The 13,248-nt window shown below is 44.2% G+C and overlaps 1 protein-coding gene across 2 annotated transcripts; it reads left to right on the forward strand.

Annotated features, from left to right (window-relative positions):
- The first annotated feature begins 2,109 nt into the window (after positions 1-2,109).
- On the forward strand, positions 2,110-12,525 carry LOC106814333 (protein SET-like). 2 transcript variants are annotated; one of them, XM_014818633.1, is made up of 8 exons: positions 2,110-2,493; positions 3,954-4,025; positions 5,902-6,019; positions 8,495-8,673; positions 9,411-9,502; positions 10,486-10,577; positions 11,581-11,661; positions 12,071-12,525. In XM_014818633.1, the coding sequence occupies exons 1-8, from the start codon at positions 2,224-2,226 to the stop codon at positions 12,199-12,201; spliced, it is 1,035 nt and encodes a 344-aa protein (XP_014674119.1). In that variant the 5' UTR covers positions 2,110-2,223; the 3' UTR covers positions 12,202-12,525. The 2 variants fall into 2 exon arrangements, with proteins under 2 accessions (XP_014674119.1, XP_014674120.1); XM_014818634.1 differs by having other exon boundaries at positions 10,489-10,577.
- Positions 12,526-13,248: the final 723 nt, after the last annotated feature.

The following is a 13,248-nucleotide window of genomic DNA, read 5'->3' on the forward strand; positions in this document are numbered from 1 at the left end:
ACTTTTCTCTCATCTATTTCGCAGCGTCACCACAGCAGTTGTCGCGTAAACAGTTAAACGATTAACGATGCTTAAAAGGCGATTCGTCGTTAAAACATCAATGAACGTTAAATTTTGTAGGTACACAGTATACTATACTGTGTACCTACTAATTTTAACATTCATTGGTTCAGATGGCTATAATAGACATATGCAATAGTTCGATTTTTGGGCTACTCCTTAATATCAGTCCGATAGCCAGTTTCTTTGGGGTTACTAGTGGAAGTGAATGTAGCTACATGGTGCTACGCTGGTATCACATGCATTTTTAAACGGGAATAAATTCAGCCAGCTTTCCAACGAGCCGAGTTGTGACAGAATATTTTACAGGTACACTGCCAGTTAGGCTTTAAAGTGATTACGTAACGAATTTCTAGCACCATCAAGTAGTATATTTGTGTGTTATTTGTACAAAATAAAATGTATGAAAATACAATTAGTGTTTCTGTTTACTTTTCATGCTTATATACCTTCTTTATATGCCCAAATTTGCCGGTGAAAAACAGAGAGACGCCAGTATCTGAACAGTACTGGGGGAATAGTATTAGACAACAGAAATTACCAAATCGTCTAGATTTTTGCAAATTTATCCAACGTAAAAACATTTTTATCAGGTGAGAGTTTGAGGATATATTTAGTAACGTTAGTTCTTACTTTTAATGTAAAAAATGGCAAATTTTTTTTTACAAATTTTACCATGGAAAATTCGTGACGTAGTCAATTTAACAGAGGTTAAGGTAAACGTACGAGTGATGACATGGAGTCGTAGGTGCGAGGGTCGAAACTTAGACTTGAGTGACCACTTTAGGTTTTCTGGTCTCAGGATTAGGGTTAGAGTTAGGGTTAGGGTTAGGGTTAGGGTTAGGGTTAGGGTTAGGGTCAGGATTAGGGTTAGGATTGGGATTAGGATTAGGGGGCACCGTACACCCTAGAAGATCCATGGTCGTTGCAATGTACAAACGCCGCGGTACGGCGACGACATGGGTGTTGTAGGGTTAGGGTTAGGGTTAGGGTTAGGGTTAGGGTTAGGGTTAGGGTTAGGGGGCACCGTACACCCTAGAAGATCCATGGTCGTTGCAACGTACAAACACCGCGGTACGGCGACGACATGGGTGTTGTAGGGTACACTCCGCCCGGATTAGGACACGGGTGGCGACGACGCTGACGCATGTAGAGGTCTGATAACGTAGGCTCGACCCTCAGGTACCTTCCGCTTCCTCGCTCGACGCTGAGAGCTCGTCGAAACTCGGCTTTGGTAGTTTAATCTTCAGGGGCATGACCTTCAGCGGCGGCGGCGGCGGCGGCACGTCCTCCATCGTCATCTCCAGGGGGAAGTCGCCGGCGACGCTCAGTGGGACTTTCTTGTTTCCGACGTCGAGGTAACCGGCGTTAGACAGGCGCCGGTAGTCGTGGCAAACCCGTTTACGCCTCGCGCGCTCCACCGAGCCGCGGTCTACGCCGTCCGCCGCCACCGCGCGGGGGATTGCGTCCGACTCGCTGCCGTTGACGCGGGAGCGCTGCGGCGGCGACGCGTCCCGGTCGGCGCCGGCGCCGAAATCGGAGTCGCTCTCTGATCTGCGAGCGTTGTCCGGGCGGTCGGCGCGAGCCGCTCTCATCTTCCTCACGTTCACCGTGCAGCCGGCAACGGAGGTCTTAACGTCGTTCGTCTGCTGCGAGTTTTCGTTCACGGTGTGCGCCGTGGTAGGCGTGCTCGTGTGCACGTGACGTTTCACATGTTTCGCTCCGTCGCCGTTTTCTGGCGGGTTTGTCGTGCGCTTACCGCGTTTTCGCTGTCGCTCTCTGTCTTTATTCGTGTGCGAACTTCGCGTTCTGTGTTTTATAACGTTCGCCGCGCTTGTACGTGTCGATGTTTCGTGCTCTTTGGCGCTGTTTTCCGTGATTTTGCGTGTAAGGTTTTCAAATACACTAACATCGTCAGCCATTTTGAAACACAACCTAAAATGCCAGTACGATTGGACGGATAAGAGAGCCGCCGTCATTTGTAGAAAAATCATACATCCCGAGCGAGCATCCGGTTGCAACGACCAATCACAATCGTTGTACTATCCTGCACATCGCAGCACCATTGCGCATGTTCAAACAGCACAAGGAAGGACCATCATTTTGAAAATTTCTGTGAGATTTTTCCGTAATTTTGCCTGCTAAGTAGTGAATTGTAGAGAGATGGCGACAGATTCGGCGACGCCAAAGAAGCAGCGGAAGGTGGATGGGTCGGAGAGCGCCGGAGAAGGCGACGAAAGCCGCGACTACGACACTGAAACGCAGAAAGCCCTGGAAGAGATCGACGCTTGCCAAAATGAGATAGACGCGCTCAACGAAAAAGCGAGCGAAGAGATCCTCAAAGTCGAGCAGAAATACAACAAGCTGAGAAAGCCTTTCTTCGAGAAGAGGAACGAGTTGATCAGAAAGATTCCTAACTTCTGGGTGACGGCCGTATCCTTTCTTTACTTCGTCGTTTTAGCGCTGTTCGCGCGCCACCGGTTTGTGTGTCGCACACAGCACGGCGTGCTGGGCTGTAGTGTAGTAGTAGTAAAGAGCACAAAACACGCGTTCGCTCACTCCAGCCGTCGCTAGCAGGCTGCTTGCCGACTGGTAAACACAGTTAGCTCACCCATGCTGCAGCATTGATTGACCTGCATGTACGGCGATACCGTGAAGAAAGGCATTGAATAAACTATCGCGTTAGTAAACCTGCACCGTTTGCACAAAGCGTGCCAACAGGTGCCGTGGCACGGGGTGCATTTAATTGGGATCATTACAAATTAAATAATAATTTAGCTGTGACCGTAGTACAGAAAACTTTTGCTATTTTAGGTCTATGTAATGTTATAATGGTTCACATGCTATTGTAGCAGTGAATATTGCTTTCTAGAGTATTTTGGGGTAGCACGGGTTGCATTTGGGATCATTACAAATTAAATAATAATTTAGCTGTGACCGTAGTACAGAACACTTTTGCTATTTTAGTTCTATGTAATGTTATAATGTTTCACATGCTATTGTAGCAGTGAATATTGCTTTCTAGAGTATTTTGGGGTGGCACGGGGTGCATTTGGGATCATTACAAATTAAATAATAATTTAGCTGTGACCGTAGTACAGAAAACTTTTGCTATTTTAGGTCTATGTAATGTTATAATGTTTCACATGCTATTGTAGCAGTGAATATTGCTTTCTAGAGTATTTTCTCGTGAATATTATTCCTATCAACTATGAAACTAATTCAGTAATTGCAAAAAAGTGAGAAAGTTGCATAATTTACTACTAATAATTTTAATAGTAAAAAGGACTCTATTAAACAAGAAAATTGTTATCTTCTATGTAATCTGTCAATTCACCTTTCAGGTCTGTTTGAAATTTGGCCATATTTTACATATTCCACATAAGCCAACAAGATTTTTTCTAGTTATTAAATGTATGCCACATAATGGCAATTGTGGAAATACTGCTATCTCTGTCTAGAAGGTTAATTATTAGGGTATTTTTAATTAATAAATCTATTGTTAGATTGCATTCTACATGTAGAACTTTAACATGTACTTCTCTCTATTTATGGCTACACATGTATTTTATTATGTATTCATGTAGGTTATAGCTGATACATTAATGTGTAGCTCATTGAGTAGCTCAAAAATCAAAATGGACATTGATGCTTATTAGATTTAGCTCTAATTAGGTATCATCCTATTTACTGCCCGATAATTGTATAATGAAGTTTCAAGGGATTTTTGCCAGTGTTTGTGCATGCTAGTGAAATTTGAACACGAATTAGTTGCACAAATTTTGATTTCTAATTACAGACATCCTTTGTGTGGCTAAAACAACTTTTTATTGCTCTAAAATGACAAGTGTGTAAAGCGTTCGCGAGTTTTTTCCGTGACTTTTCCGCGCCAGTTTGTGAACCATCCGCAAATATCCGCAATCTTGGACGAGGAAGAAGAAGAGTGTCTTCACTATCTGACTAAGGTAAGTGTGTGCGCACGAGCGTGCGTGCACAAACTAGCGCTCGCCACGTACCACACACGAGTGAAATAACAACTGATATTTCCCAAAAATTACAAGTAATGATTTCATTAAGTTTCAAAGTAGAATCTAGATCTAGTTAGAGAAGATATAAAATTTTCTCTGTGTGCGTGTGTGCATGCGTGCGCGTGTGACGCATATTGTAATGCACACAGATGAAATATTTAAACATGTTAGTAATTAGGTGCTACCATGAAAAGTGAGTTCTTTAAGACAAACTAGCGCTCGCCTTGGCACGAGCGTGCGTGCACAAACTAGCTCTCGCCACGTGCCACACACGAGGGAAATAACAACTGATATTTTCCAAAAATTACAAGTAATGATTTCATTAAGCTTGAAAGTAGAATCTACATCTAGTTAGAGAAGACAGCGCGTGTGTGCATGCGTGCGCGTGTGACGCATATTGTAATGCACACAGATGAAATTTTTAAACATGTTAGTAAGTAGGTGCAAAAGTGAGTTCTTTAAGACATCGACTTTGGGTAGTGATAAATTGTATTAAAATAATTTATGACTTTCAGTAAGGTTTAATGCACCCATGTATGTCTTTTGAAAAACGTGCCTGTTGCATCGGGAATTAAACGTGACGCTAGTATCTCATAAAGGAATGTACACTTTATGTGAGTGCACATCTCCAAGTGTAATTTCCTGTTCTACTTGATAATTTTTCATAAATATGTGTGGATGTGAAGATAAAGCTTTATCTATGTGTAGCAGGCCTACAGTGTGTAACACTTTTTCCACGAAAATTCAAATGTATAAAATCATTTACAGTATGAATCCATGTAGAGACGATCTAAATTTCCAAAGTCATTACTTTTAAATACGTTCATATTGTTCAATGGGAAGAAATCAGCGCTTAATCTACTCTTTCACACACGTCCGGCACATTGAAGTGATATGGTGTTTCATAGTACATGTCCAACATCCTTTATTCAGAATCCTGGGGCCAGATGTTTCTGAATTTAGGATTTTTAAGATTTTAGAATCGCAGTACAATACATGTACTGTATTTTATGGTAATACACTAACAGGGGCCTTTTGTAGCATCTTGTAAGCGAGGGCATTAATATTTCTACAGGAAACCTTGTGAATATTAGCACTGAGTGGACTATATAGCATAAGGACTATAAAGAAATAATTTTACGGTTTATTTGTTATCATAATTTTTTGCCTCATCCAACTCCGGTCGTGTTTTTTCGCCACTCGGGTTATGTCAAGAGAGTCACACGAGTGAAGCCTCATAAAAAAATCTCGAGTTTACAGAGCTTTTTTCAAATTGCGCATAAGGAATTGTGGATCTATAGTAATTAGTTCTGCAGCCTCTGTCTTCCTCGCTGTTGTTGAAGTCAAGTGCTTTGAACAGTAAGATATATTGGAGGTCGTCTGCTACGTTTAACAGGTTCTTAACTGGTTGTAAAATAAAATTCACGGCTTATGAAAGCGATGCGTAGGCTGCTAAGGCATGTGCTGGCGCAGTGGTGGGCAAACTTTTCAAAGCGAGGGCCGCATCAGTGGGCCATGAAAAGTCAAAGGGCCGCACCTTTTAAAATCGGGCGGTGCGCTCTAAGATAATACGTGCGTTTCGACTCAAGGGCGCCATCTCTGGACCATAATTAGCTGAAATGGCGTTGCAGAGCGAACCAGGGACAATAGAACACTAATCTGTATGACACTAACCAAGGTCAGCCTCGGGTTCAAGCACAACATGTTGACTTTCAGCAAAATTTATTGATTTAAAAAAAAAAAAAAAGTTTGATCCACCCCTGTGCTAGCGTAATGCGATGTCACTCAGCATCAGTGTTTGTATTTCTCACAGGTGGAGGTAGAAGAGTTTGAGGACATCAAGTCTGGCTATAGAATAAAGTTCTACTTTGACGAGAATCCGTTCTTTGACAATGACATACTCTGCAAGGAGTTCCACCTAGGACAGTCAGGTTTGTATATGTAACAGTGTTGTAGTCGAGTTCGCACCCCCCGAGTCCGAGTCCGCACCCCCGAGTCCGAGTCCGAGTCTGCGCCACCCGAATCCGAGTCCACACCACCTGAGTCCGAGTCCAGTTTTGATTAAAAAAAAAAAGAGGAATATCGGAAAAAGGAAAAAAATCTGGAAAAAAGGGGAAAAATCGCAACAGTGCATCGTAGACATTCGAAAGTGTATAGTCAAGCCTAAAACACAGAGACACGAGTCATACGATACGTGTCAAAGTAACGGATCCATTTGTCACCAATCTAACGGTATCAGTTAGTCTGTGCTAGTACCTTCAAAGTGGTAGAAGAAGAGAAAGAAGTGGTAGAAAAAGCGCAAAGGGACGAAGTGACAGCAGATTCAAACCAAAGGGACAAGAATCTTAATCGAGCCATTGAAAACGTTACAAGATTAGGCCGTGTATCTAGAAAACCTAGGAGTTTTAGTTTTAAATTCTTGTAAACTGCGTGTTACAATATGTACAGTTGTGTGCTATGTATGTAGTGGCCTCGAGCCGGCCTCGACCCGAGTCCTCGAGTCCGAGTCCGAGTCATTGTACTCCGAGGCCAAGACCGAGACCGAGACCAAGGAAAACGGTCTCAAGACCTACAACACTGATATATGTAAAGCTGCGTATAAACTTGGAGTCAAGGGCACGTTGTTTGCCGGATTTTAAAGGCCTCCTTTAGTGATGAAAAATAGTTACATATATCAAATTAACAATGTTATGTACAACTACTAAGAAATTTACAGGCTGAATGGTTTTTGGGTGTATGAGAAAAACACATTTTTTGATGGACACAATATAAGAATTTGCGGGAACGCAAAATCGCCACCTACTTTGGCACGTGATGTAGTGTGACGTGAGATCAGGCACTCTCGCTTGTTTACCCTTTGCCAAGCGTGTACAATGGAGCCTAATGTCAACACCAATTCAGAGTCGTCTCTAGACTTATCAGTTTCGTACGATACGGATGAGCAGTCAATCAGCATTGATGAAGATGAAAATGAAGTAGACATAGACAATGAAGTGTTGAACATGTTGAAGATAGTTGTATTCAGCCGTACATGATTGAACCATTGGCCACTGATTAACCGGGCATCATTCATGATGATGTTCAAGGCAACGTCGAACCAGAAGGAAGACTGCAAATAAGTGTTGCTGAATGGTGAGTTTAGCTCAGTATTTCATTGTAGGTAAGGCGTACATAATGAAATGTTTTTGCTTTCGGTACAAGCTAAATAGGCCTAGCCAATTTTTTTTTCCAACAGATTATGCAACTGTCAGATTTCCCATTCTACAGTACTGACTTTATAGTGACTAATTTTCTAAAGAGAGTAGCCTCAGTAGGCCTGACTAAAGAAAAGCAAAGCTCACAATAGTCAATAGTAAATGTTTTAGCGTAGTGGAAATTATGACAGGACTTACGTAGAATTTATGCACACATGTAACAATGTTTAATGATATTATTTCACGTGTAATGTGCATTTAGTTCTTGTATTGTAAGAAACTCAGTGTATACAGTATGAGTATAATATATGCATGTAGTGTATAACCCTGAGGTCCACGAACATAAACAGAAAGTAGAACAGAAACGTATTGCGTATACACTGTGAGCAGATTGGCATGAGCTTGTGAGTAAAGCAGCATGGTGGTTGGAACCGATTTTATTGTCTTAGTATTAATGTGGTTTAATTCGGTAGTAAAGTCTACGATGCATATATGTATATATATCATGCTCATAATAATTAATATGGCAGTTGGATGTTGATGCCGAATATGAGTCGAGTTACAGAATGAAGTTACAGTCGAGGATAGCTTTGTGCTCATGCACTGATGCAGGCTTTGTGTGCGACGCAACGCGGGAAGAACCTGCTCTCACGTCACAGGCCATTTTCCCGCCAGGTGGCCGGATTGGCGGAAGATTTGATTTTCATAATTCATAGACCCAAGACACCCAACATAAAGACTTGTTTTAAATATCACAGAGGCAACTAAAAAACATACGAATGCTTTCGTTATTTACGTTTTGATACTAGCATAAAATAATTGTAAAAATGAGACAGTTTATAGATATCTCTAAAGGAGGTTTCGAGAAAAAAAATTTTACTTGTAATCCGAGAAACCTGGTTAAAAATATTGCTTGGTAAAAATTTTACAAATTATTTACGCATTTTCTTCTAATATTCTGTACGTAATGCCAAGAAATACACATGTGGGGATTTAAATGGACAACATTTTGCTTTAATTGCCGTAAAAATGACGTGTTTTTCCCGTTCTTTTCCGTCAAATAAAAGATGTTTCTTTAAAAACGTAAGTGAAGTTAACGTAACCCATATACGTATTTCCAAAACTTACATAATCCTCTCTTTCTCTGTGTGTATCCTTCTGTCTCGCCTCTTACTTCCCACCTTTTACACTACCCACCTTTTCGCGTTGCAGGCGACCCGGCTTCAAAATCGACGGCCATCAAGTGGAAGGACGGCATGGACCTGACGAAGCGGCACCAGCAGCCGCCGCAGCAGCAAGCGAAGAACAGTCGCAAGCGCCCGCACCAGCCGCGAACCTTCTTCTCCTGGTTCACCGACCACGGCGACGCGTCGGCAGACGACATCGCAGAGGTAGGTGGCGCCATGCGGCGGCCGCGGCTTCCCCTGCGGGGTGACGTCGGCGCGCGGCGGTGACGTCGGCGTGGTGACACGTGGATGATCGAGAGTGATTGGAGAGGATATCGCTTCGCAGTGAATAGGACTGCGTAAAAAATACGTGCACTTGTAAATTCACGTGAGATTTTGCCGGATCTTAACGGATAACCCAATGCACATCTATTAGAGTCGGTGAGATACAGGGTGCGAAATTAATGCGAGTCCGGAGTCAAATACTCCCTGATTTACTGTCGGACTCCCTGATTTGACATGTGCAGGAGTCCGTGTGACTCCCTGATTCTTAACTAATTCTCCCTGATTAACTTAATTAATTCTTTTATTTAAGTTAGTAGTAGTTCATTCCAGAGCACGGCCTCGCGGAATTACCGTATTTTTCAGCAAATGTCCAAAGAAAATTTGGCAGCTGTGCATGGCAATAATCTTCAAAATAAGCACATGTATGCGTTATTGTTGTTATGCTTTAGTTTTGAACTTCAGGCTGCGGACTCCTTCATTTTGCTACGGACTCCCTCTTTTTGAGGGCAGGGAGTCTGTTGAAAAGTTAATTTCTACCCCTGAGAAAGTGTTGTCTCTTTTTGCAGTTGATTCCGACTGCTGCCAGTGTTCGAACTAGCAACTGTCGTGTGACTCGTGTTTCACCCTCCTCTCACTCTCTCTCACTCTCTCTCTCTATGTCTTCCTCTCTCTCTCAGGTCATAAAAGATGACATGTGGCCGAACCCCCTGCAGTACTTCCTCGTGTCAGATATCGAGGTGGACGAGAACGGACTAGGAGACGAGGACAGGTGAGGCGCGGAGGCTTGTCCCCGGGGGACGGGTTTCCGTTAAATTGACTACGTTACGAATTTTCTGGTGTATATTTTTTTAAATTTTGTTTCCATTTTTTACATTAAAAGCAAGTACTAACGGGACTAAATGTATCGTCAAATTCTTACCTGATAAGATTGTTTCTCAACAAGTTAAAAATCCAAAAAGCCTAGACGATTTGATATTATGATCCTGACATTAATTGCTTGCAATGGGCTATGTATGAGTCACGAGTGTATGTTTACATCGAACAATAGTCAAATAGGAAGTATAATGCAGCAATTTAACCATAAAAAGTGAACTTTAAGAATTACTTACATTTTGTGAAAAAGTGGAAATATTTTTTTTACTTTGGCTATTTACGGTGACATAATCACTTTAAAATGTTAATTTCCGAGGTCATTACGCTGTAGGGCACAGCGAGTGTTGCACTGGGAGTAATCGGGAATTTTTGGGCACCACGGCAGTTGGCCCAAGGCAATCATTTCCTTCAAAGGAGGGGGCCACTGTGGACTTTTTCTTAAAATTACTATAATTATTATTGTTATTATTACTATTATACGTATACAACACGGAATTAATAAGAAGAGTATGGAGCAGGGGAAAAATTACTTTTTTTTTACGGGAGCTCTTTTTCAAGTCTGTGGGGAAAATAGCTCTCGTCAACAATTTTACAGGAGCAATTTTGAGCCTCACGAGAGCGATTTCGGAGGTTTGAAGAGCGAATCGCTCATCGCTCCCATGTATTTTTTACCCTGGTATGGAGACAAATCAGCTAGGTCATCCGTAGCATGGTTTCGTTCTGTGGAATTCGATTTATTGGCGTGGCTATCGACTAATATTTGGGGCACGAACAGGAGAACGAAGTGAGGAGAGTGACGACGTCGCTTGATGTCTGTGCCGTGGTAAAATTTGAGTCCTGTAGACTTATAGATCGCCATGTGTGTGTGTTTATTGTCAGCAGTGAAGAGGATGAGGATGTGGATGACTCGGTCGTTGTCGTCGAGGAGGAGGAGGGCGACGACGACGAAGACTTGGAAGGCGAGGAGATCGGTGAGTGCAGCGCCATCTATTAACACACGATTATCTAACTCGTAGTTGTGCCGTTGCCTGGTTCGCATTTACAGCAGCGTTGCCTGCTACGATTATCCAAGCGGTAGTTGTAGCGTTACCAGCCTTGCACTTATATCAGTGTTAACTGCCTCATTGATCCATGCACTAGTTGTAGCGTTACTAGCGTCATACTTACACCGGCGTTAGCTACCGACAGTAGACCGATCCAGGGCAGTAGTTGTAGCGTTACTAGCAAATGCATACTTGAGCACGGCGGGCGTTAGCTACCACAAGCCGCCGAATGTCCAGGGCAGTAGTTTAGCGTTACTAGCGTCATACTTACAACGCCTGCGTAGCTACCGGAACACTTATCCAGGCACTAAGTTGTAAGCGTTGACTAGGCTGTCATACTTAGCACGGCGTTAGCTACCCAGCAATCCAGCGCGTAGTTGTTAGCGCTTTACTGAAGCGTCATACTTACACCGGCGTTAGCTACCACACCGATCCAGGCAGTAGTTGTAGCGTTACTAGCGTCATACTTACACCGGCGTTAGCTACCACACCGATCCAGGCAGTAGTTGTAGCGTTACTAGCGTCATACTTAGACGCGGGCGTTAGCTCGTACCAACGAGGCTCCGATCCAGGCGAGTAGTTTTCTAGGCGTTACTAGCGTCATACTTACACCGGCGTTAGCTACCACACCGATCCAGGCAGTAGTTGTAGCATTACTAGCGTCATACTTACACCGGCGTTAGCTACCACACCGATCCAGGCAGTAGTCCTACTACTACCTGCTGCCAACATACACCAGCATTAGCTACTACGGTTATCCGTAGTAGTGCCACTAATAATTGCGAGTTTAGAATCTAATCTAAATGGATTTGCTCTGGATAGATGATGATGTGTGGGGAAAAAAAAGGAAACCTTATGCGGGCGTTTCACAGCGCGGATTTCCGTGGTGGCGCTGGGACTTGAGCTGAGGTGAGATTGTGTTGTCTTACAGATGAGGACGTGGAGGAGGAGGAGATCTATGAGGGAGACGACGTGGAGGAGGAGGGAGAAGGCGAGGACGAGGAAATCGAAGGTGCGCTTTCACTCGCCAACGTCTTTGCTCGCAAAAGACGCAAACTGCGACAATATTTTCCGATTAGTATAAGATTTAATTTGGAGATGAATCCTGAATTGAATACTGGCGCGGAGTTTCGACAGTCGGTCTTGTCTTTGGCTGATCTGATTAGATTATTCTTTCCTATTAGTCATCTAAATAATAAGAAATATATATGATAATTGATAGGAAAATTAAGAAATAGGATAAATAGTTTAGCTATTAGATAATAAAACGAGCCAGGAATTGCATTCGTACGTGTTAACCAACCGGCTATGTTTTTACTGCAATATTTATTTCTGTTAGTTATTGATATTTATATAAGTTATTGATATTTACGTAATTATTGATGATGTGCTTAATAATCGGTTGACTGTGCCGTGTTTAGGCGAGGAGGTGGAGGCGGCTGAGGCTGAGGCAGAGGCAGAAGCAGAAGCAGAGGCCGGAGAGGAGCCGGAGGAACCGGAGGGAGGTCCGGAGGCAGCAGCAGGAGATGCGAAGGAAGGCGACGATGACTAGAGGCAGCAACAGCAGCAGCATCAAACCCGAGCAGACCTTGTAAATAATGCGTGTTGGGGGACGAGAGCGGATCTGCTGTACGCGCACGCATGCGCTAGCTAGCAATGGGGATTAACATAGCACACACACTGCCGATCAGGAGACGCCGCCGTACACGTGGCATGTACACAAACGACATGTAAATATACACATAGTATACGTGTATATTATTTATACGTGCGCGTGCATGTGTTTACTGGACGCGCACGTACATACACACGCACACTACCATGTGTTTGTGTACATATCAGTGAACTGCTTTGGACAGCCAAATGACAAAAAAAATGGGGAAAATTCGATATTCGCGTTTCATTTTTTTCGCGGACGACGGGACATTTCGGCCGACGTTCCGTCGTCATGGCGCGTGTAACCGTGGCGACGCGACGCCGTGTGTGCCGTGTTTTTTCTCCCCGGCGACTAACCGGCCGCGGGCGCGAGGGAGGACAACTTTGTAAGTGTCGCCGTTTGAACTCTTGTCACCGCGTGCGATCGCGTCGCGCGGAATCGTACGCTCGTGCATACCGGCGCCGCGACAACATCCATGCCGGGGGGCGATCTTCGCACATGGAAAACAGTATCAGATGTTGGGCGGGGCGGGGCGGGGCGGGCGATGCGGGGCAGGGGGTCGGGAATGGACGTCATCGGTCGGTGTACTCCCGGGAGGGGCAGTGGTGCGCGAAATTGTTCTGCCAAGGTGCCACTGCCGCCGTCGTCATCATCGATTTTTTGTCGCGCTGCTAGGTCGGTACGCGCGCACGCGAGAGAGACAGTGTCGTCCGGTCGTGCCTCGGTAAAACCATGGGGTGTGTTGCGCAATGCTGCAAGCGATGTTGGCCCGGCGGCGGCGGCGGCGGCGAGACAGTGTCGTCCGGTCGTGCCTCGGTAAAACCATGGGGTGTGTTGCGCAATGCTGCAAGCGATGTTGGCCCGGCGGCGGCGGCGGCTGCTACGTGAACATCAGGGGAGACAACTATGAGACACTGCAAGTCAAGCTGACGCGCGTTTTGT

This window comes from Priapulus caudatus, unplaced genomic scaffold (genome assembly GCF_000485595.1).
Source record: "Priapulus caudatus unplaced genomic scaffold, Priapulus_caudatus-5.0.1 Scaffold906, whole genome shotgun sequence".
Taxonomy (NCBI): domain Eukaryota; kingdom Metazoa; phylum Priapulida; class Priapulimorpha; order Priapulimorphida; family Priapulidae; genus Priapulus; species Priapulus caudatus.

What these genes read in the sequence shown, in the direction of transcription:
- LOC106814333 (XM_014818633.1), top strand. Translation starts at nt 2,224, where the DNA reads ATGGCGACAGATTCGGCGACGCCAAAGAAGCAGCGGAAGGTGGATGGG. An exon ending in GTTCCACCTAGGACAGTCAG is followed by an intron (nt 6,020 to 8,494) that starts GTTTGTATATGT and finishes TTCGCGTTGCAG; the next exon opens with GCGACCCGGCTTCAAAATCG. An exon ending in CGGCAGACGACATCGCAGAG is followed by an intron (nt 8,674 to 9,410) that starts GTAGGTGGCGCC and finishes TCTCTCTCTCAG; the next exon opens with GTCATAAAAGATGACATGTG.